The sequence below is a fragment of the Camponotus floridanus genome, unplaced genomic scaffold, assembly GCF_003227725.1.
Source record: "Camponotus floridanus strain SB8 unplaced genomic scaffold, Cflo_v7.5 scaffold10, whole genome shotgun sequence".
NCBI classification, from domain to species: Eukaryota; Metazoa; Arthropoda; class Insecta; order Hymenoptera; family Formicidae; genus Camponotus; species Camponotus floridanus.
The window spans coordinates 1,250,471-1,274,916 of NW_020229215.1; the positions used below are offsets into that span (position 1 = coordinate 1,250,471).

The 24,446-nt window shown below is 32.0% G+C and overlaps 1 protein-coding gene across 1 annotated transcript in view; it reads right to left on the bottom strand.

The window, feature by feature from the left end:
• Nucleotides 1–16,464, bottom strand: part of LOC105249476 (probable nuclear hormone receptor HR3) — a 94,801-nt gene extending 78,337 nt beyond the window's left edge. The window contains exon 1 of the mRNA XM_025409731.1: nucleotides 15,260–16,464. Within this exon, the coding sequence (XP_025265516.1) occupies nucleotides 15,260–15,278 (19 nt within the window). The 5' untranslated portion in view covers nucleotides 15,279–16,464. The remainder of the gene's footprint in view (nucleotides 1–15,259) is intronic.
• Between the last annotated feature and the right edge of the window lie 7,982 nt (nucleotides 16,465–24,446).

A 24,446-nucleotide genomic window follows, 5' to 3' on the forward strand; every position in this document is an offset into this window, starting at 1 on the left:
ATAATAGAATAAAACAGCGATATATAACTGTATAACAAATGATTGATCGAATGAATGAATGAATGAGAAAAAAAATTATTATTTATATCATTATACCATTAATTGATTTCTATTTTTCGTTTGAATATATACTTTATAATTCTTTATCTATTGCTGTGATTTTTTGCTCTCAAGGATTCGTATAAAATATAATATATGCATATAATATTTATATTTATACTTTCTTATATCACACATAATCTACACATTTATATAAGAATTCTTATTATATATGTTCTTACGTTTTTTTAACGCGATAGATTTTTCATAAATTAATATTTACATTTAAAATATGATAGCAAATATATTGAAATAGCGTTACTATGGGATTAAATCGCACGCTGGAGGTCTAGTGAATGAATCAACTAGCGTAAAGCGGCCTTTGCACGATTCGGAGGTAGTGCACCCTCGCGCATGTGCGACTCCCGCGCGACTTCGCTACCCTTCCTTCGATCGCGTTACTAGCCCGAGTTCGTTGGAGGATAGTCTTATCGGATAAACGATAGGACAGGCTGCGATACTGCCTGTCTGTTGTTTCCCCCGCCACGAAAACTCCATTGCTACCGACATTTTCTCTTTCGGTGATGGACACGATTCAAATACAAACGACAGCGATTTCGTATTATTCAATACTTGGTTTTCTATTAATAAATAATCGACAAGGCAAAGTGGGACGACATCAGCGCATTCGTCGAAAAGTATCGAAATTTGCAATATCTTTACCATTGGAAGAATTCTGATTGAAATTCTTGTTAAATAATTTTTAATTCATATGCAAGATATATTTAATAATATCTTGGAAGAATTCTGATTGAAATTCTTGTTAAATAATTTTTAATTCATATGCAAGATATATCTAATAATATCTTGTCAAGTTAAAATATTATTGTTACAACAATTTGAAAATAAATTATATAATATGAGGATATATTTATAAACAAGTAATTTGTTTTTGACATATATTTATTCAATATATATATATATATATATATATATATATATATATATTTATTTTTAATATATATATATATATATATATATATATATATTAAAAATAAATTATTTTTGCTTATAGTTGAAGAGAGATTAATGAAGATCTTTTAGTATCAGATCTTCTTAATTTCGAGCATTTCTCTCTCCGTTTTCGCAAATCACCTCATATCGCGCGTTATCGCGCACCCTTTCGAACGGATCTGCAACTCGAGCGTGTCCGTTTCGCATTAAAACCGTCTCCGGGATGGATGCGAAAGGAGGGGAACCACGCGCGAAATGATCCCTCTCCTCCGAGTCCCGAGGAGGCTCGCATCGAGGCCCGACGCGAGAGCCGTTGCATTTTCAGAACGGTACTCCTAACTGTATCTCACATATGTGTGTGTACGCGTGTGTGTGCGTCGTGCCGCTCACCTGTCGGGCAGCCGCGCTCACCGATCGCCGAATAACAGCAGCCGATGAACTCGCCGCGCGGCTGGTGCGGCCATTGATCAAAGGAGAATTGATACATCTCATTAGAAGCTTGCTTTGTGGAAAAAAACCCTTTACTTCTGTCTTGAATATATTATTTTTTTTTCTTTAAGAATACTTATATTTTAAATTGGGGCAAAAATTATTATAAATTATATTTTTATACATTGTAAGTCATAAATAGATGTACCAGAAATAAACCCTTTGGCAATTTTAGATTTGCGTATCTCTAATATAAAATAAATTCTTTATTCAAATTAACACCTGTCGAAATGTATACATGTATAAATAATTATTGCTTTAAGTTTGGAAAATTAAATTCATAAAGAAATTACATTTTTAATGATTTTTTTATGTAATTTTTTTCTATATACAATATATATTATATCTAAATAAATAAAAGAGATCGCTTGCGCTCTTAGAAGGATACGTGAAGAGAAACGACGGCTAGCGGAATTTCTTTTACGCAGATATTTACGTACATGCGGGTCGCGTGTACGGATACTCACGTAATGTGGGCCCGTTTGTCGGAGATACCGTAAGACCTTGCGATGTTACGTCACAACGATAGAGAACTGGCGTGGTTAGGAAGACGCACAAAGGACGACAGAGAAAGGGGTAAAGGAGAAAGGAAGGACAAATGCGCTTCTCTCTCGTGAGGAGATGAACTCTGCGTGTTTTAAATTAGTATTCTTAACGTGTGTGAAATTCTATTTCTATTTCTTCGATGTCGCGAAACGGTACATATTGTTACGTTTGGCTTTGATCTATTTTTCGGAAATACACTGAAGATACTTTAAGTATCGAAATATTTATATCGTGACAGATATTTTAAAATGTGGTGAATATAAGTTAATATTTTATTATTAATAAGTTAATATTAATATTAATAACAAAAAATAATTAAGTTTTTATAATTTGCAGTAAATTGTTTGCTAGAAATAAATTAAGAGATCTTGTGTGTGTGTGTGTGTCGAAAAATATATATTACAAAATATTCATTGTTAAATAGATTTGAAATTTAAATAAAATAAAAATTAAGTATAATTAAGTAAAATTAAGTATAATTAATTATTTTAAGAATGTCTTTTAAATAAAATTAATAAATCATATTAAATTAGATTCAATAAATAAGATTGCCATCATTTCTTAAAATAAAAATAATATTTTGTTAAAACGAAATAAATATTTTTTAAAGAAGATTAACTAAAGTTTAATATTTCTTAAATTTAATCTAGATTGATTTGAGGAATAAAAGTAGACACGTGTGTGCGACTTCGAAATGCGCTTAGCATTTAGCACGATTGAGTTCGTAGAAGTAAATCGGGCCAAAACAGCCGTTGACTTTCCGCATGAATCAAGGAGAGTGGGTTAGAATCATAGATTCCCGCTAGTTTTATACCATTTGCCGTTAAGCTTTTCATGCGTGCGCGCGTGCGTGCGTGAATACGATTCCGATTTGCGGATGTTTGGTTTTATGCGAGCCGATGCGTGTCCTGATAAGTTCTCATCGCGTGCAACGAATCGCTTCCCTTATGCTAGGTAACGAAATTTTTTCCATCAATCCCTTCCATTTTATTTTCTAATATTTTCTCAAGTTTTATATGCAAACACTCACAGCTCATTATAAATGGGAGTAATAAACTTGTAGACGAAATATTAAATTATATTAAAGTTATATATTATGTATAACATGTGATATTAATAATATTTTGGATTACATTTGTATTTAATTAAAATTCTTTGAATGAAATAGACTTTTCAAAGTTTTTCAATCGAAAAATATTGTAATTTATAATCTTCTAATTATTTTACAGATCAATTTGTAATTGAAAAATTTACCTCCAAGATACTCAATTATTTTTACATAATTTTACATCTTATTTTTTTAGCCATTTAATATTTTTTCCTCCTGCGTTGATTTATAAATTGTCAAAGAATGTTTTTTACCGTTCGAATTGATGTACCGTTATCGCTCAAGAGACATCGTTTGTTCTTAGTCACTATTATCTTTTACGTGTGTACAAAATCAAACGACGCGACGTGTCAACGAATGACGCGATGCTTCGTTAAACATTTCGCAAATTCGCTGTTGATCCTTTCTGCTGGCGCAAAGGCTTCGGTTAAAATCACCAGGCCCTTCCACAACTCCCTCCGGCCCAGTCATCCCACCCCTCGACCCGGACCTCTCCTTCCCACATCCTACGTCTGCCTGCCGGCGGTCCGCGTCCACGTGTTTCTATCTGCGGTCAGTGCACTTTGCTGCACGAACCGCGGCCGTTTACCAAAGGTCCACGCAACGCGACCGCGCTTAATAATCATCCTCCGGAGGATCGTCGACCCTGCGCGCCCGGGAAGAGCGCAAGAAAACAAAGCTAGCATACGGAATTCGGCAGGTTGCGCGCCAGGGAAAACGATCGGTGCATATTACATCACGTGCGATCATAAATGAGCGTGGAATTTTGTTTGTCGGCGATCAGAATGATTTCAAGTTGAATATTGATGAATTGCATCTGGCGGAGCATTTAATTAATTTCAATCTGAAAAAAATCCAAGCGTTTCTTAAATTAAAGTTTAATGAGATTTAGAGAAAAATGTTTGCAGAACAAACAGTTTCAAGTGTATCAATCTCAAATTTGATTGCATAAATAAATACTTGATTTATTTCCTTGAATCTCTATTATAAACAATTTTTTTTATTCTACAAATTTATTTAATTTTTTACAGGCATGCTTTTTTACTCAATGCTTATATCAATTTATTCATTTTCTTCATATATGCCTCACTCTTTCTGTGTTTTTATATTTATTTATATTTATTGATAAGATATTTTTATGATTCTAAGAATAGATTATTATTTTAAATTTATTTTCGATATCATTGAATCAATAAATGATTCGATGATTATTCACATATTTCTTATTTCACGAATCTTACATGTATAAATTATTAAATCCTCCCAGCTATCTCTTTCATAGTATGTCTTTATATTAACAGTATTACGGATCCCACCAATGGATCTTCGTTTTATAGATGCTCTTTAGAGATTATTGGATCTATAATTCTTCGATTCTTTGCAGGTGCCTTCGGTTTCGTTCAACGATCTCGCGGATCCTGCTTCTATCAGCTCGAGATAGAAACGATGTGTAAAGGCGGAAGTAAGGGAGGCCACGGAAGATTCTCGCCTGATAAAGGAATACGCGTGGGTTCCGGTCATTCGTCTCCATCTCGATACTCTCTGGCGCGAACGCCGCCGAGTATCTCCGTGTCGCTGACACGTACTAAACGGAATGCGACGCTTGGAAATAGCGTCGCGGAAGTGGAAAAAATGCAGATGCAATCGCTGCGACACGATATACTAATGATGACGTGAGTATTTTTGTATCGCGGATTGCTGACATCACTTGCACTGAAATATTCTCGTATAATTCGCCTCGTCATCGTAAAATTAGTTTTTGTTTTTTGCTATCCAGTATTCTTATTAAGTCGACAGTTTGCAAACAGAGCAATCTAATTCAATGGTCGCTAATGAGAGATAAATGATTTGTATTTAAGTCAAGAGACATTTTTTTCTTATCGAGTCGATTAAAATAAATATTTGATATTGTGTGTGTTAGTTCTCTTTCTAAATTAGTTCTACTAATGTTATTATAAATAATAATTTAAATAGTTGGAATATGGATTTTTTAATAATTTTTAATTATTATATTTAGATTAAAATTGAAGCAAATTTTTCAACATTATAATATTTCATTTCTAGTAATTTATAAAAATTTTAAATAAATGCCAATTTGTTCTTCAGTATATTAATTATATAATTTACTCGTAATAAAATTTTCCAGATTTGTATTTGACAAATACTGGATCGTAAATATAATTTAACATAAATAGCTTGCGATCGAATCGAGATAACGATTTCGAATTAATATGGCCTTAAACTGCCAACCTTTTTTTGTAAAAGAAAGCATTATATCTTCTAATTTAAATCACAATCAATTTTATTACGTCATCGCTAATTTGTTCTCAACTACGTGACCTGCCTACGTACAGATAGACACGAATACCAGTAGGCTTATATGCCAAAAGAGTTTGGACAAAGGAGTGACAAAGAGGAAAGGAGTCAGAAAGAGCGGGAGGTAGATGAAGATAAACGAACGGCCCTAGGAAGGTTGACGGCCGGGTGGTTGTTTCAAATCAGGCAGGTAAGGTGCTCCGACGCGAAGAAGAGACATCGCTCTCCCGCCACGTGGTGACGACAGGGTCAACGTCCTCTGGACGAGGTTTGTGGAGGTGAGCACTCGTGGAGGTGAGCCACGGCCGGTGACTTTGCCGCGGACTTGCCTAAAGTTCTCGCCGTTCATCCCGCTGTTCATTCTTTGTGTCTTATGAGGCGCGCCGCAATCCTTCTCTTTGTTCCGCGTAGATACCGTCAGGAATTTTTGTCGACCCCCCTCGCGGTTCAATCACGCGACAGCCATCACGCGCAGGCCCTCGTGATTGATGTGCCGTCGTGTATATTGTACATCGCGCTATAATAGGCACGCGTGCAAAGAACTATACAAAGTTGAGTATATCATTCTGTAGATACATTGAAGACAAAGGGTTAATTACTAACGCCTACGGGTTTCCTTCCGGGCCATTCTTTGCTAGAGTTTTTTTCGATGGGCAAAGGGAATGTCTGACAATGAGAAGGTAAACGCGTTTGCGTGTTCATTGCGAAGGCTATGATATGAGATTATACCTCGTTCATTGTTTTGATGCTAATATTAGATTTCTAAAGGTTGACAAGATTATGATTGATATATTTATTCGCAATTTATTATAAATCGTTTATTAAATATAATATGTGTGTATGGAGAATCTGTCTAGGTTTTCGGACATCATTTTTCCATATTTAATTTTCTCATTACATCATCGCAAAAGAATGCAACCGTTAACAATTCATAATTAAAAGATAATAAAAATATATTTTGAATTATTTATTTCATATATCTTCAAATATGCTTCATTAAAATGTAATAAAATTAATCTGAATCTTTTCATTGATTCATGTGTTTGATTTACCGATAATCCACAGTATTGACTATTTACAGGTTTCTTTCATGATTAGTTATCATGTTATCTTTGCTTCCTGAAGATATTCTTAAAGCAACGCAAGATTTGTCTTTGCAGGAAATCGTAAAGGGAGTACATTACATGGTTCGCGTCCGCGAATTTCGATGATCTTCCGGATAGGAGCGGGCGAACGCGAGTTTCGGCTGTGGTGAGGACAAACCGAGCGGTTCGAGCAAACGGGTGCGTAACACCTGCGGTCAATGACCCTTGCGGTGCTATCGAATACCTGCCGACGCGACGACTCGCTCTCGCGTCGCTCTTTCGGCCCGCGATGGCTTTGATTCGGCAATCGAATCGCGATTTTTGATACGACAAACTCTCACCTATTTCGAGAAGGGGCTTTTCTTAACATTCGTCAAAAAATGAATATTATTATTATTATAAAAAATGTTAATGTAATTATAATAATTGTAATTATAAATGGTAATGTAATTATTATTATAAAAAATTAATGAATTTATGTATGTTTATGTGCACGACTGTGTGTGTGATTAATTTTGAAAAAATTTTATCTACATATGAGAGAGAAAAACACAGAAAGAGAGAAAAATAATTATAAAAATGAGTAATAATGACTTATAAAAATGACTTATAAATATTTATAAATATTAGTAAAAATGACTTATTAATATTTTAAAATAAATGACTCATAAAAATACGATGGATTTTAAAATATTAGGATACGCATATACAATATTTAGAAATTATTATGTTCTATACATTGACTTGTGCATTTCCATAGATATATACATGATTCAATTATCTCAGAGTCTCGCTATTTTATCACCTTAAGTTTTTATCAAGACCTTAAGTTGATTTAATGGCATTAAATCTGTTCCATTTTGTATTCTAAGTTTTTGTTATTAAAAAAATTGAGAAGATTTAAAATATCATTGTTGTTTCTCTTGTGTTAATTTATGTATTTAAAAAGGAAAAATACACACAAAAACAAATATAGATACATATATTTGAACGCGCATTATGATCTAATAAAAACGAATTCAAGATATCCCAGATTCCATCCGATAATCCCATATATCGTACGTGATTAATAAAATATTAATAATATAAATATGATATATAAGATATATAAATATATGTATAATATATATGATATATAAATAAATAATCTCAAAATGAAATAGTTAAAAAAATTTATTTTAGAAAAATTATTAAATCCTAATTGTCTTGTTAACACAATTAATATCTAATTAGATATCCATTATCATTCAGTTACCCTACATCACTATTGCGTGCATCGGATAGAATAAAAAAGTACGTGAAAGGGCGTTGAACGTGGGCTCGACCTTCCCCTTCGCGACCTTAAGCGCGAACAGCAATGAGAATTGACTCCAGAAGAGAGGAGATATCGTTCTATGAGTCATGGATAGAACGTGGCAGTGACCGAGCTCGTTACGAGTCGATTCTTGCTATCGCGTGTTCCATCTCTCTCCAAATGCGTTTTGCAATGGCTTTGAACCATATGAGAAAGTCTCTCTTCTCTTTTGAATTTTAAATTTTAATTCAGTTTTTCTAAAGGAAAGAAATATTTCTATAATTCTGTTCCAATTAAATTTTTTTGCTTTTGATTTTGTATAGCTTAATAAAATTCTTTCTATTTTTAATTATCGGAATTTTTGAGATAAAGAAGTGTTTTTTCTAACACTAGATTTTTAAAAATATGATATTAAAGTGACTCGTATGTAAATATATACATATATTTCTCTTCATAATAAGATACATTTTATATAACGGTGTTCGTTGGAAATATTAAAAGAGAAATATTAAAGCCAATCATATATAATTCACTTGATTATTATTTGGCATTAGCGCTAGTTAATTAATTAATTAATTTATAATCCTGATTGAACATTGATACAAGTTTCTTTTACGCCAATAAATCTCCACGTGATTTATCGATTATTGTCGGAAGAGCTAATTATAGTAAAGAAATCGGAATCGCTTCATCTCTAAATTCTCTGTCGATCGGTATAACATTAACGGGCAACGAACTCACACTCGAACTAACGGACTTTCCCGTTCGAGTCTTATTGAATGAGAATCTGGAAGTTCGCGCATATGTTCTTTTCTTTTCGATAGTCAAGATGCGAAAGACTTGTTTGGAGTGCATGATCGGAAGCAGAATTTTCATCACTTTTTACATCCTTTAAAGAAAGTAATTAATATATGATTTTTAATCTAAGTATGATTTTTAATCCAAGTAAATTTTTATTGTAGTCTCATACATCAAGATATGTATATTATGCACTCGATATAAATGATAGGTAAAACAACAATAGAAAGATTATTTATTTAAATTTAATTTATACTAAAATGTATTCTATTTTTTTATATATTCTATTTTTCACGTAGTTTTGTTTCTAAAAATGTTTTTCCCTTTTTTTTAATTAAAAGATAATACTATTGCTCCTATAATATAAAAGTATATTGGAGTAATTAACGCAAAAATATACGATAAATTTTATAATAAACATTATGAAATATATATTGCAAATTTGTGGCAATAATTCTGAATCTCTAAAAGAATTTAAAGTTTCGTAAGAGTAAGATGCAGAGAGGGGGAAAGAACGAGAGAGATTTGTATCTTATTCTTAAACTTTTCGCACAAGGGTAGGTCGGAAAGTGTACATCATCGTGAAGATGTTGAAAGAGACACAGTCCAGGGTCGACTCAGAATGGAACGGTATATCCTAGTAGTAGTAGTAGTAGAGTGAAGCGAAGGATGAGGGAAAGATGAGACACGAGACGCGGGTGGGGGTGGAGTAGTAAGAAACAGCTGGTAGGTTGAACGAGTCGCGCGAGTTCAATGACTGGAGAACTAAGGAGCGAAGGAGTCTGGTTTTGAGTTAGGTAGGTAGGTAGGTAGGTAGGTAGGTAGGTAGGTAGGTAGGTAGATAGGTAGGTAGGTAGGTAGGTAGGTAGGTAGGTAGGTAGGTAGGTAGGTAGGTGGGTAGGTAGGTAGGTAGGTAGGTAGGTAGGTAGGTGGACGCGCGACGAGTGGCGCAATTACGCGCGTAGCTACGCATGCTCGCATAATGTATGTACGCACGCGTCACTCGCGGGTTTACTACTCCGATACGCGGGATATCGATATTTGAACTTGAGTGAAAGTATCGATGCTGCATTTGGTAGGGATAAAGATATCGGTACCTTTAAATATCGATCGACCTCACTTTCGAAATTGCTATCGTTAAAAATAGTTTTGAAATATTTATTGAAGCACATTAAAGTAATATAATTTTCATTCAACTACTTGAGAGTTCATTGTCAATTTCAGTTTGTTATAGAATATTTATTTATTCAATAATGATTGATAACAATTAGTTGTTTAACTTTTTAAAATAAAAAAAGACTCGTGATGCACAAACTGCGAAATAAAGAAAAGACAGTTTCTATTAATATTTGAATGGTTTCGTAGTATCGATTGTATCTCTAGTCACGTTTAGGGTCACGTAATGGGAATTCTAAAATTATAATGATAGCCCTCGTTTGCTGGGGTATAAATGATTTATCATATCAACATGAACATAGATTAGTGCTCTCTTTGCGAAAGATAGGTTTATATTAACAAAATTAACATTTGTTTTTTGTTATGTTTTATTAATTAACCCTTTAACTTTAATAGACGACAGTATAAATGCATATCTGTAGTTAAAGAGTTAAATTTGTTATTAATTTATTAATACCTCGGGAAAAAATTCAAATTCATCAAATCTATATTATATATCATTAAGATAAATTAGTAGTAACTCATCACTTTATATATTTCTGTTTAATAGTAAAGAAATTTACGTTTTAAAATCAATTTATTTTAATATTTAATATAAATTTAATTTAATATAAATCATACAAACACACTTTTTCTAAATAAAATGAGTAAATAATCTCCTTTCTTTCTTTTTCTATTATATAGTGTAAATATACCTTTTTCCTAATATGATTTACAATAAGTCTTTTGCGTGATGCATGCGTCTTTTGATTGTTCCTCGAGGTACGGGAAGAAGTACTTGCAAGGATCGTTTGGACTTGCTTGAAATCACTCAGAGTGGCTCGGTCATGGGCCTACCATAACGGTACACGGCAGCGTAATTTGGGTAGAGGCTCTCATCGACATATACAGGTTTGGTTCATCGCCTGCTTATACCCTCCGTGCGTTTCGATGTGCGCGATGCGACGTGCTTGGGTTAATGTCTTTACATCGGTTAGACCGTACTTATGCCTTGCGGCGTTATAAATAAATATCCGGGGTTACCGCCCTCTTTCATTCCCACGCATTCTGGAAGATTGTAGCTTAATGGGGTGATTTTAGATCCTTTGAAATGATAGCAAATTTGACGAATGTACGTTTGTTCATCGATATAATACATACATATGTCTTTATAATAAAATATGAATAAATCATAATCCAAAAAATTGGCGGTTTTTTAAGAAGTTGCTCTCTAAGATGTTTTTAATTCATTTTCAATTCATATTCAAAAAGATTATTCTCTAATGTAAGAAGCATGATAGCAAATATTGCAATCGCTATTTTAATTATTGAAATTACAAATGATAAAATTAATTAATATATTTGATCAATGATTAATTCAACAATATTATATTCGTAAATATCATTAATTTTTAATTATTGGAGTACTTTTATTTTTGAAGTGGTATTAATTAAAAACTCAATAAAACGAAAACATTTGCATTGATGAGGGGCTTGTATGTATCTAACTATCTCAAACAGCGAGGTAGATAAATTCTGATGATTGATTTTACAGCAGCAGAATTGATCCTGTTTTAACAAGTAATGAACTGTATTCGTACGCTTCGTTTTCTGTCTATCACAATCAGACTTGATCAAGACTTGATTTTCATACAATCTGAAAGTACCGAAAAAACTAACAAAATTGAAGTATATATATATAAACTGAAAAATCTAATAGAAAGATAAGTGTAAAAATAAAAAATTTATGTATATAAAATTAATTACTTATTTGCGAAAAAATCAAGTTTATGGCTATTTAGTTTTTTCTCAATTTTACAATTATTATATTAAAATATACATGGAGAGAAAATTATACAAAAAAAATCGCTGTATGTCACAAATTTGCGAATTTATTTTTTTTTACATTCCATGCTAAATATCTACATTTGATTGCACGTCATTGCAATATAATTTTGTTCGTTTTTTAAAACGTGACAACTCTGAATTTTTGTCGTAATTTGCATGAAATGTATCATTTCAACTCATGAAAAGCCAACATACAAAATCGTATGAAGCTAGGTCATAATTTCACCTATCTCGCATAATGGAGCTCTCTTGCTTATCCATAATTTAACTCCTATTTTTACCGACTAAAATAAATCTTTTTCCGGCTTGCCAACGTCAAAATTTCCACGACATCGTTCATATCGCATTTTGCGATAAGGATAAAGAAAAATGGGGGAGAGTGCCGAGGACAAAGACGGAGAGCGGGCGCGCATGAATGCGTGGTGGGATCACGTGCGTGCGTGCGTGCGTGCGTGCGTGCGGTATACGTTTGGAGGGTTCATTGACCCTTGCTTTTGTTCGTGTACCGAGCAGCAAGCCTGTCGACGCTTAGTTCGGCAAGCGGGCGATGGGCGCCGCCGGCTCATCGGGGTCTGGGCCGCATCGGGAACCGAAATCCTCTTCATGGCCGTCCCCAGTTAGGTAATCGATCGCAACGCCCTTAAGTTTACCAAGGTCTTTACCACCTGTCGCAGAAAGAGAATCTCGCCTTTCATTATCTGTCCTTTCCTTCGCTCCTTCCTCACCCTTTCTCTACCTTTTCGAGGTTTCCCCCCTCATTCCGTTTATTTCCTCTTCCCATGTTGCTCAGTTTTTGATTACGTAATATTTCTTGGAATCTAAACCTACTTCTTCAATAATTCTGGTGATTTATTTAATAATTTTAAGTTATTGGTTATCGTTTTAATACTTTGCAACCTATTTGTTTTTTACTCACACGATATGTTTTTTAAAAATATCTCTATAAAAAATATTTCTATAGTACTAAAGTTGTATTGTGCATATCTTGTTCCGTCTGCTTATCTTTATCTTCATATGGAGGTTTTATAATGACTAGATAGCTTCATCGCTTTCAGTCAATTAATATAATTTAATGTACATATCTGCTTTTGCATATATTCGATTTAATATCAACATATCTATCTTGTTTTTTAGCTTTTATGTCTATGAATGTACAAAATCCGATTTACGTGGTTTTATTTTCGTTTCCTGATTTTTTCTTAGATTTTTTATATTTATTTTATATTGTTTTATATTATTTCTATTATACAATTTAATATATTATTACATATATTATTAATTAATTTATAAAAAATATTTCATTATATATTATATTATTTTATTATTTCGTCTTTATAATTTGTTAACATATTCTTTCTTTAATGAAATAAATTAATAATATATTAGTCAAATATTTCGACACATAATAGAGGAAACTAAATAATTTTAGTATATATTTCTAAATTAATCCTAAATCATTTAATATCTCATTTTAGCATTTAAACCTTTATAACGAATCGCTAATTATTATGAAAATGCAAATCCAAATTTTAAATAACATTAAAATTATTATATTTCTTACTTAATTTTCTTATAATTCTGATAAGATTGGTTAAAAATGTCAATATAATTTGCGGCAAGAGAAAAATCACCAATCGACTTAATCATATCGTATTTATTATGACGCAGCACACAAATAGACGGTTTATTAATATAATGTGTTAATAACATATATTACTATATCTCTATGTATTATTACTATATCTCTATGTATTAAATTTCTATAATACATCTTTATGCATTAAATCCGATCAGTTGATATTATTAAATTAATTATATCTGCTGTTTTTCAGATATAATAGAACGCATATTAAATATTACATAGCAAAATAATTATTTTTGAATAGAATTGACTAAAATTATCGTATTTGCAAAGGAGATATTCGAAATTATAATTAATTGTAATTATTCATATGGGATCAATCAGCACATGATGCTATATCGTAATTATCAAGGGATAGAATCAATAGCAATTGCGACATTTGCACGTGAATGTAGAATTATATAAGTTTGAAAAAAAGGTATCTTTTAGGATTTTGCGTTTTTCAAGCAATTGCATAATTAATTTTTCGTGAAAATTTAATCAATTTTCTAAATCTGTATCATTTACAATTCATATCTCTGAAATGTCATTAATATAATAATAATTTTTTAAATCGCATTAATTTATTATGCGACTGTAGTGGTAGAATATTCTGTCATTGATGAGAAATAAGCTATCCTCAATTTTTATAAATAAATAAGAAAAGTTTAGCCATTTTCATAATTAAGATTGATATAATTGTTAAGCTAAATAAATTTCAAGAAGTAGATGCTCGCGGATCAAATAAAGAGCGCATACTCGATAGATCTCAGAAGAGCGTCGCGGATTACGCGACCACGTCGTCAGTATGTTACTGACCTCGAGTGACCCTGCCATCATGACCGCAACATCGCGTACTGCTACCTTTTGCGAACGAGCCTATTTCTCTGTTATTAGTATTCCTTTTCATTATAATTTAATATTTTTATTTTATTGTTTCTCTATACTCTTGAATAATTCTAGATTGATTTACTATTAATCTCTTCAAAATGGATAAAAGCAAATTTATAACTTCAAACTATAATTCATCTTTCCTAGTCTATAAATTCAGGTAAAATGCAAAAATTGAACATTGATGTAAAATTTTTCATCATTTAAGACCGTACATATTATATAGAGAGTCTTTTCTCTTTTTGACATCATTATAATTTCTTACAATATATAAAAATGAATATTATTTCATGAACTTTACACGGCTTATAAAGGATTAAAAATTTAGCTAATAAAAAACAACAATGTTTGTAAAATAATTTGTTTAGGAAGGCTAGAAACATTTATGAACGGATAAATTATACGATCATTATGCCACAAAGAATTAAACGTGTATAATGCAAAGTAAATAAATATCATGAAAAAAACATTACTATTATAGACGATTCGACTAAAAAATTTATGTCAATAATTCTGAGATATCAGCAGATGTTTGACGAACGATTCATCAAGCTTTCATTCCATCAATTTACCGCGATGTTTACGAGAACATGACATTGTTAGTTGCACACACACAATAGACGATGTATAGTATGTTTTTTATAACAGTGATCAAGTCAGTATTTCGCAAAAAAGATGCGAGCCTCTTCTCCGTTAGATTAGTCGGCCGCAACAAAAGGGGTTAAAGCGCTCAAAGAATCGATGCCGTGTGAATCTTTGATGGCGTCCATTAAATCTACACACTCGGATTTGCTTATATCGTGAAATTCTCCGAAGTCTTTCACCTTTTACGCCTTTTTAGGAATAAATTTTACCGCGATATTATTGAAAACAAGTAAAATTTTACGCAATAATTATGTATAACGTTGCACGAAATTAATTAATATATTGTAATTATCGTTGATAGATTGACATGTTGTAATTAAAGAATACTTCATTTCACAAAAAATATCACAAAACATTCTCGTATGAGACTTGTATAAAATTTTATTTTGATAAACTGACGTGTCACTCACCTCTTATAGTGCTAGGCATCTTGTAGAGCTCGCATATCCTGGTATTCACCACGTCGCCTCTCCCAAAAATCGCCCTTATCTCACCTCGACTTTCTCACTTATCACCCACTTAAGCAAATCCGTTAATCACTGCTCGCGTTAAGAATAATTCCGTCCTTTTCGGTTCGTCCCTTCAATCGGTTTCTCACTGGTCATTCAACTACATTCACATTTCTCTCCTTAAGATCAGAGATTAAAGAACGCGTATCCGCCACATATTGATATCGAGCGTCGCGACGCTCGATCCAGAATCGATCACAGTTTTATCCTCCACTTTCTTGGATTCCTATTCGGTCGCTCGTACATTCGATCTTATTCTTTTTTTTTCTTCTTCTTCTGTCGCACTGTTTCAATTTCAAAGATGCGAATATAAGTTTTTGCTATATAGGCCTCAATTTTATGATCTCTCTTTCAGTCTTTCCAGATTTAATTGATCCTTTTAATTAACTATCACACAATATTTCGAATCAGCTCGATAAATTAAATGCTCACAAATTGCATAAAATCAGCTTCATATCGATTAAATTTCGATGACGAATCGTTGGAGTTCGTTGCTCTCTGCGAATACGATGCGTTCCCACAAGACGTCATTGACCACAACTACTACTTTTGAAACCGGAATTGACGTGATTAAGAATCGATAAATCGCGACAGCACGGGATGGAAAATCCAATATAGATTGTAATCAAATCCTTTAATCTTTCAGAGGTCACATTCAATGTATATATGAACTGCCGTATTCTTACGCGCTTGCGCGCGTATCACTGTAATTCCAAATTTGCACTCATAGTATTTGATGTACTCTTTTACAATTTCGGCTGCTTTAATCTTCCTTTGTCTAAAAGAATTATTTCCGTAATAAATAATCACCAACCAATTCTCGTTTATCTTCTCAAGAAAACTAAAGCCTCACACACGCGATCAGGAAGTGATTTTTGCCTCTTCGATGGTGAACTATTATTAAGATCGTCGTGGCGCTGTTAGTCGCGATTATCGCCTACTATTTTTGCATTATTTAAGAATTGCCGAGTGTTTCCTTTTTTCTTTTTATGCGAGACTTTCTTGTTCGGGAATTTTTCTGCCGCGGTCTCTTCGTACGTTCCGTTGCGCGTCCGTTTCCGTTCGGTTCTACCTATTCTCCTCGAGGTTCGGCGGTGGTCCGGTGGTGGTAGCTGGTGAGTGACTCTACCACGGTGATCCACAGGTGCTCGCGCACGGTGTTGCTCATCGTCGTGCCCTCACCACCGTCGGCTGCCACCGCCGCCGCCGCCGCTACCATCACCCTGCCCCTTCTACGTAGGTTCACCAGTTCATTCTTCCGCCTCCACCACCGGTTCGCCGTCATTCGCGTGCCCCTACCAGAGCGGTAGCATAAGCGAGCGGTCTTTCTTCATTCCCCACCAAAACGATCGTCTTCCTCCCTGTGGTCCTCTTATGTTTTGCCTCCTCTTCCTCCTTCATCTTCTTCGTTTTTCATCCTTCTCCATTTTTCTTGCGCTCTTGCTCCGTCTTTGCTCTCCTCCTTTTTCGTTGGTCCTCTTGGCTTGAATCTCTCGCTCCCTACTTTCTTCTCACGCTTTCTTGTTCCGCTTTCTCATATTTTTCTTCTCTCTTTCTCCTTTTGCGACTTTCTTCCTACTCTGTCTCTCTATTCTTTTCCTGTGATGGTTCTCGCTTGCTTATCGATTCTTTTTTTTCTTCTTTTTGTCTTTCGTCTTCCTTGGCTATCTACTGTATTCGCTTCACCATGTTTTTTGTTTTTTTTATTTCACAGTCTTGTCGCCTCCGCTTCCCCATGCACGCTCTCTTCCGTGACATACGTCGCCCGATCGCGCCGTTCACCGTTATTCGCCATAGTATGCTACCCTCTTCAAGTTTGATATCTTGCCGGATCCGTCATACATTAAGTACGCGGATTAATCAAAGATATGCAGTCTCGATGTTTAGTAAAATAAGAAATCAATGATGATAATCAAAATCAAAGATAATTGAGATTGATTGTGTGTGTGTATATATATATATATATATATATATATATATATATATAATATAATATAAAAAATACTTGTGTGTGAGTATTACTTTCTTGCATCAATTTCTATATTTCATCCTTAGATTACATATAATAAGATTATATAAAGAAAGAGAGAAACATTAAACTATATTTAAAATATGTAAATATATGCGTGAATATCTTTTTTTTAATGTTCATATAAACATGAAGAAACTTAAATAAAATCTTTATGTAAAAAAATCATGTTTGAAACTTGTTATAATTTTATTTTACATTACATGTTCTCGTTCTTATATTTTTTGATTTTTATTCAAGAAGCAAATTCGAAAATTTAATCAGGTCTAATTTGTATTGTATATTAATATTGTCTAAATAAAGATATCAATTTTGATAATGATGATTTTTATGCTATTTTTTTAAATTGCTTTTATTAAAGTTCTATTGTACAGAATGCTTGGTAAAAAACATAAGAAATTATCAATTGGCATATATCTTATAACTAATTTTTCATCGTATAAGATAAAATATTGGTATCAATATAAATCATGATATATGCATATATATAAATGATATTGAGACCACGTGCTCTCTTTTGCCGTTTTACGTATGCGAATACATCCTTGTATGCGCGATAAATCGACAAATCATATATTCAGGATGAAATGCTCAATCTAATCTGTTTTAACCCATCCATTTTAAAGTAACAGGTTTATTTATAATCTACAATTTATATCTACGATCTCCATAAATTTGTTAAAATATAAAATAAAGGTTTGTCACTCACCAATGTGCAATAGTCGAGTTGAAAATATTGAAGCTACGTTGTTTTGTAACATATAAATAGTAGATTCAAATTGGAGTAATGTCCAAAATAATTAATATTTCAAAATATTAATATTCTATTGCATTGAATTTTATATTAATAAGTAGATATTAATGGATTAATTTTATAAATTCTGATAAGATCTTACTTCTTATTAAACAGAATTTATTTTATAAAGAAGGGGATTATAGAAAAAGTTTTTATATAAAAAGCTTTTTCTCTTTTGTTTAAATCATTCTAGAAAACATATCAAATTATACGCGATTAATAAATAAATGATATACAAGTAATAAATTATTTACCCTAGGATTACTCTGACGATGTCTGATATGTATCCTAAGCTTCCTCCTCTCCTTAAAATGTCAAGATCACCAGACTTTGTTGATTCACATACCCGACACTTTAAATGACACTCCCGAATTCGGACGCACGAGACTTTGCATGGCACTCCCGAACTTAAATTACGCGACATTTATACGACACTTGAATTAATGAAAACACGAAATGCAATATCAATCGAAAATGTTAAAAACTTGAGTACTTAACGTCCCTTTCAGGATAAACCTTCCAGATACTAAGTCTTCCCTCCAACATCAAAGTGTAATTTTTGGAGGATTATATTAATTTTAATATTAATTATCACTTATTTTATAATTTTAATTAATTTATGTAATTTTAATTTTCATAAAAAACGATCGCTTTTTAAATACAATATTACATTTCGCCATATAAGCTATAGCAGGACGGTTTTGAATATATAACGATGTATTATGTGACAGATTTCTTTTTCCGGAGCATTTTTATTTAATATCAAATATTTTACGTTTTATAAATATTTATAATTTTGCCGCTGAATATTTCATTCGTCACATTTTTAATTGATTAATAATAAATGAATCAGTATATCATGATTTCTCATTACTTAAATTATTTGATCCGATTATTATCCGATTATTATTATATATCCGTGTGTTATTTCTTAATTTGGAAATGATAATGATAACAAATTATATGTCGGAGAAAAATTTAAAACGTAACGCAATACATTTGAGTTAACAACGTTAAAGTAATATAATTGACATTTATATAAATATCACAATTTCTATTCTTTTACTTCGATTCCTATTTCAAATTAATAAATTGCGCAATATATCTGCTTGAATAAATAGTCATTTATATTTATTGATACGTTTATGATTCGTTTATCGTTAATTAAAATAATTGTAATAGATTGATTACGTTTGACTCTTAGTATTTGTTATAAAAATAATTTAAATGTCTAGAAGTATTATAACAGATGGAGTTGTTATAATATTGGTTATTCGAATCTTATGGTAGAAATAACAAGATGGAATTTAATTATTATTGCGCTATGTATTACAATAAGCGAAAATCAAGTAACACCTAAGGTTATTGTCGCTATGGAAATATTTAGTGCGTTAAAAAATATATGTATGCAGAATATTTATACCTTATATCTTGAATTTCAAATTATTTATTAATAAATGATTGAATGTATATGATTTCTTATTATACTTTAATCTCTCAGTCCTGTTATTTGTGCATTAATGCATATTGTTAATCCAAAAATAAATAATACATCAGCGACAATTTCAAAGCGATGCGAGATACATTCAAAATAGAGTATTATACCAAATATAGTATTAAAAAGAAGTAAGAAAGAATTATTTAAAAAACATCGGAAAATAGAATAATAAATTATAAATTTATTATCGCTTCGGTTTCTATTGGAAATAGCTCTTTGCTCAATTGAATAATTATTTGTGTAAGTTAGTTACCTATATCATAAGTAAATGTTTTTAATGAATTGCTTTAAACGTGGTTAGTTGTTGAATTATACACTTGCTGTCAATTAATTGCAGAAGAAATCTTAGTGCATTCATGCACTAGTAAAAAAAATTAATTGTTTCACGCAGATTTCTCGTACAGTTGTTATTCTATTTCGCGATGAGAAAACATGATCGCATAGAAAGAATTTAATTGTATAATTTAAATTTATTATAAAAAATATTTATAACCTTTCAATAATTTGTAACCATTAACTATTATATTTTCTATTTTAGATTTAATTGGGAATATGTAAAAATGTAAGAAAAATTCAGATTTTTTTAAAATTTTGTATTTGTAATATTAATATTGTAGAGAGCGGAATACTTTATCTTATTATATTTATGCTAAATATGTAATAATGAAAAAATAATTGTAATTAATAATTATACCAAGAAGAAAACATTTAAGAAGTTCTTTAAAAATTGCAAAATTTTTTTTTAGATTACGCATAAGAAGTACCTGCAAAGAGATTGACATGTTCATAAAGTTCTAAATTTTATCGACAATTCTCTCCATATGTTAATGAAATATTTTTTATATTGTCGATGGACGTGTTGCATACATAATAGATTTTAAAATGTCTCTACAGGTAATAATCAAGTGGATTCAGACTCGAGAAAACTGGTCAGGTAATAGGATCTACCTACTATGATCTATCTACTAGGAATTTCTATATATCTATTTACTAGGAAATCATCATTATTCTAAATAACATCTAATTTCGTTAAGGTGTAGAATAAGATTGTCATAAAGTTCAAAATGTAGGAATATATGTATTCCTTAAAAATATTAATTTATGATGAAATGTGTGTGTTCAGATTTATATTCAAGTTAAAACTTTCGTTAAATAAAGTGTAAATCATATTGTAATAATCACAGTGTAATAATCATATTGAACATTATATTCAAATTGACATTACATATTAATATGCAATATAATTATAATTATAATTAATATATAATAAATTAATATTTATATCAATATTTAATTAAAATAATATTTAAAAAATAATATTTTAATAAAATTAAAATATTATTTTATTATTATTCAGATTTAGGCAGAATTTAATTCTCTACAATATTTTCTATATATCATTCGCATAAGAAATGTTCGATCTGTGAATTCTCCCTCTCTTCCCCATTATTTATTTCTTATTTTAGTAACTAACTTCGATTTTATTTTTCATCTAGGATATTTAAAAAAGAAACAGCCAGTGCAAAAAAGCATTATAAGAAAGGAGATATTTTACGTCAATGGCGAGAGAATCAAGATTTGCCGTTCGGCGAAATCGATTCGTCGTACCCTTGAACGCGCGATAATCTCGAGGAATCGCTTGGACCGAGCCCGCGATCGTCCGCCGGTCGAACGTGAATATTCCGATGGTCATTGACCTCAGGCCGGTCTTTGGCGCCAAACCCAAGGCTAGCCCGACTCTCGGTGAAACGCTTACTACCAGGTATTTAGTTGTAGAGATCTTCGTATCCGTATACGTGTATGCTCTACCGTTCTTTTTTTTCATTTCTGACAGGCTTAATAAATTTTGTAGCCGTACGAGCATTCACGTTCTACCTATGATCCTTTACTTCTTCCCTCAATTTTGCTTATTTTAATAGGAGTATATATTGATACCGATCGACTTTTGATATCGTTGATTACTTCGATTATTCGACGAGTAGAATATGTAATAATACATACAAATATGTAGAAATTTTTAAATGTAATTCTTACTTTTTATATATTATAATTTAAAAAGTTAATATTTTTTCATTTAATTGAAATATTAATTTTAATATAATATATATCTCTTTTTTTTTGCGAAGCGTTGACATCAAAAAGATTTGGATAGATTTTTGTTTTCTCAAGTTCAATGACATTTTACGCTAACGATGGATGGCTTTTTTGATTTTTTTCTACGACCGACGAGGGTACGACGTTGATGTTACCGGAAACGACGATCGATTCGAGTCGCGCGCAACCCCGCGGTAGCCGAGCTGGCAGTGTGCTATTGGCGGATCTCTCGTAGGAAAGCTTCGCCGAGTCGCTCGAAGGTGAAGGTCTTCTTTCTCTTCGATTCCGCTCTCTTGGAGCCGCTCGTTTCTCTTGACCCATACAGATGCTGTTACGTGCAACAATGAATAAAGATCATACGTAATATGTCGACGTTTATTGACGTAACACGTAAACATAGTACAGAAGCTTATTGAAGTTAGCATTACCAGAGAGAAATATCCTCTTCATAAAGTTGCTTTCTCTCTGTGAAAATTATATATATTTTATTAATAGCATAATTATGTTCGTCAATTTTCAGCGAGCATTTTTTATAATTTTTATCTGAGTTTTTTACGCGCTTTAATTGAGAAAAATTCAGACGTGCTATGTAAAAATTTGCGTGCTCGAGTTAGCATGTATACAAGATTACATTTGCTTAAATACGAATAACGCTCGCAAGAATTCGTTAAGAACTTTCCTAATAAAAAAATGCATATTGCGTCAATAAATTATCATAATTGAAGAAAAACAAATGTGTTTGATGGATGACATTTTTTTACATCTTGCGATAGTCTCGAGTAAGATGATTGAAGCATGTCTGAGAATTTTTGGTTCAAATGGACGTTCAAGCCGAGTTCAGGCGAATATCAATAAAGAAGCATTATTTAATTAATTATAATTCTATAAGAAATCTGATGAAAAATGGAAGGAAAATTTAATAATTAACGCTTTTTCATCGTCTCTTTGTTCTGCTTCGTCTAGTGCGAATCCGACTTAAATCTGCCGATGCTGAAATATGCGCGGGAGCTATATCGCTGAATCAGGCGCGCGCAAAACCACGCTTCTCGCGCGAGTAGGCGTGCTGGAGAGCGAAGATACCGGACGCCAAGCCGCAACCGCAGCACGGATACCGCGCGCGAGCGAACGAACGGCTCGCAACGGTAAAACGTAACCGTTGTGCCCCCGACTGCGAAAATTGTGATGAGAAGAGGGGGCACCGAGTGCAAGGAGGGCGGGCGGGGGACGCGAAGTGGAGATCGACGATGTAACACATAGCGGTACAGCATCCCCACCGTCGATGAAATCATCCTCGGGGTTCACGGACAGTCGTAATTCGTGGCTATCGCGCGCGTACGGGGAGCTCGTTTTTTAATTTTCCGTGGGATACCGTGACCGATAGCTCGGGAAGCGGTATTTTATGATAATATCGCGCCGCTATAGAGCGCCGTAAAGCAATAACAATCTGTTTATTTCCCTCCGCCGAGATGTAACGATTCAGATGTTAGCAGCACCGAAGTTTTGTTTAGCTACATATTTCAGCACGACGTTAAAAGTTTAAGTAATTTTGAAGATATATTTGTTTGAGCTATTTTTAATTTTAAAGCTTTTAATTCCAAACGTTATTTAAAATGAAGATGTAGAATGAGAATTTTTTAAAAAATTTATTACAGAAGCTGAAAAGTATAATTGTGACGATTTGCTGTGAAATATAATTTATTGTTATTATTTTTATCATTATTATGTCATTATTCATGTCACTGTTTTATATATTTTATAGTTTTAATAAATTTATAATGTCAAATTATATGTATATATTTATTTTGCTCTTTTTTCTTCTGATATAAATTCTTCATATCATATCCATATCTCTAAAGTTTTATAGTTGTAAAGTATATGAGATGAATCGAAAAATTTTTTCATTTTTTCCTGATTTAATAAAAAACTATTGTAAAACATAAGCGATATTTTATGGACTTATATATTATACTGATGCAATATATATACATTTTTCTTTTAACTTTTTTTAGCATCGTAATAACTGTCAGTTTATTTTTAAAAATCAAGAAACTCTTTTAGCATTTCTAAAAAGATGATCTTTTCACTCTATATGTTTTAACGCTCTACATCGTTTTAACGTAATCGAAAAAGATGTATTTAACGGTTGATCATAATAAAGACAGTTGGCAAAGTCGCGTATTTCGGATATCGGAAATTTGAAGGTCTTTACACTATAGTTGCTTAAGAACTCTGATATTTTTAACTTTGAAATTTACAGTCGATCATTTATGTCTATCGCTAGTACATAGTTTATGATTAATTCGTCTCTCTCTCTACAATTTTACTTTGGATATTTTTTAAACTGATATTAACTCAGCTCAATAAAATCATTAATTTTCTTGACGACAATTTGCAAATTTCCAATATTAATTTGATGAGACAACTTTGTTATAGGCATCATCAAGTAAATCAAACTGTATGTTGCCGGTACCAACTCGCGATAGCCTCATTACTTTAGTAATAAGAATTATTGTGATAATAAAATTTTTTTTTATAGTAATAAAAAATGGGAAAATTTTTAAAACGTATAAAGTTGTATTATTTAAATAAATACATTCAAAATTTAATTTAGTCGGTATAATAATATTTTTTTTCTATTTTCTCATGAAAATTCTAGAAATTTATAAAACTT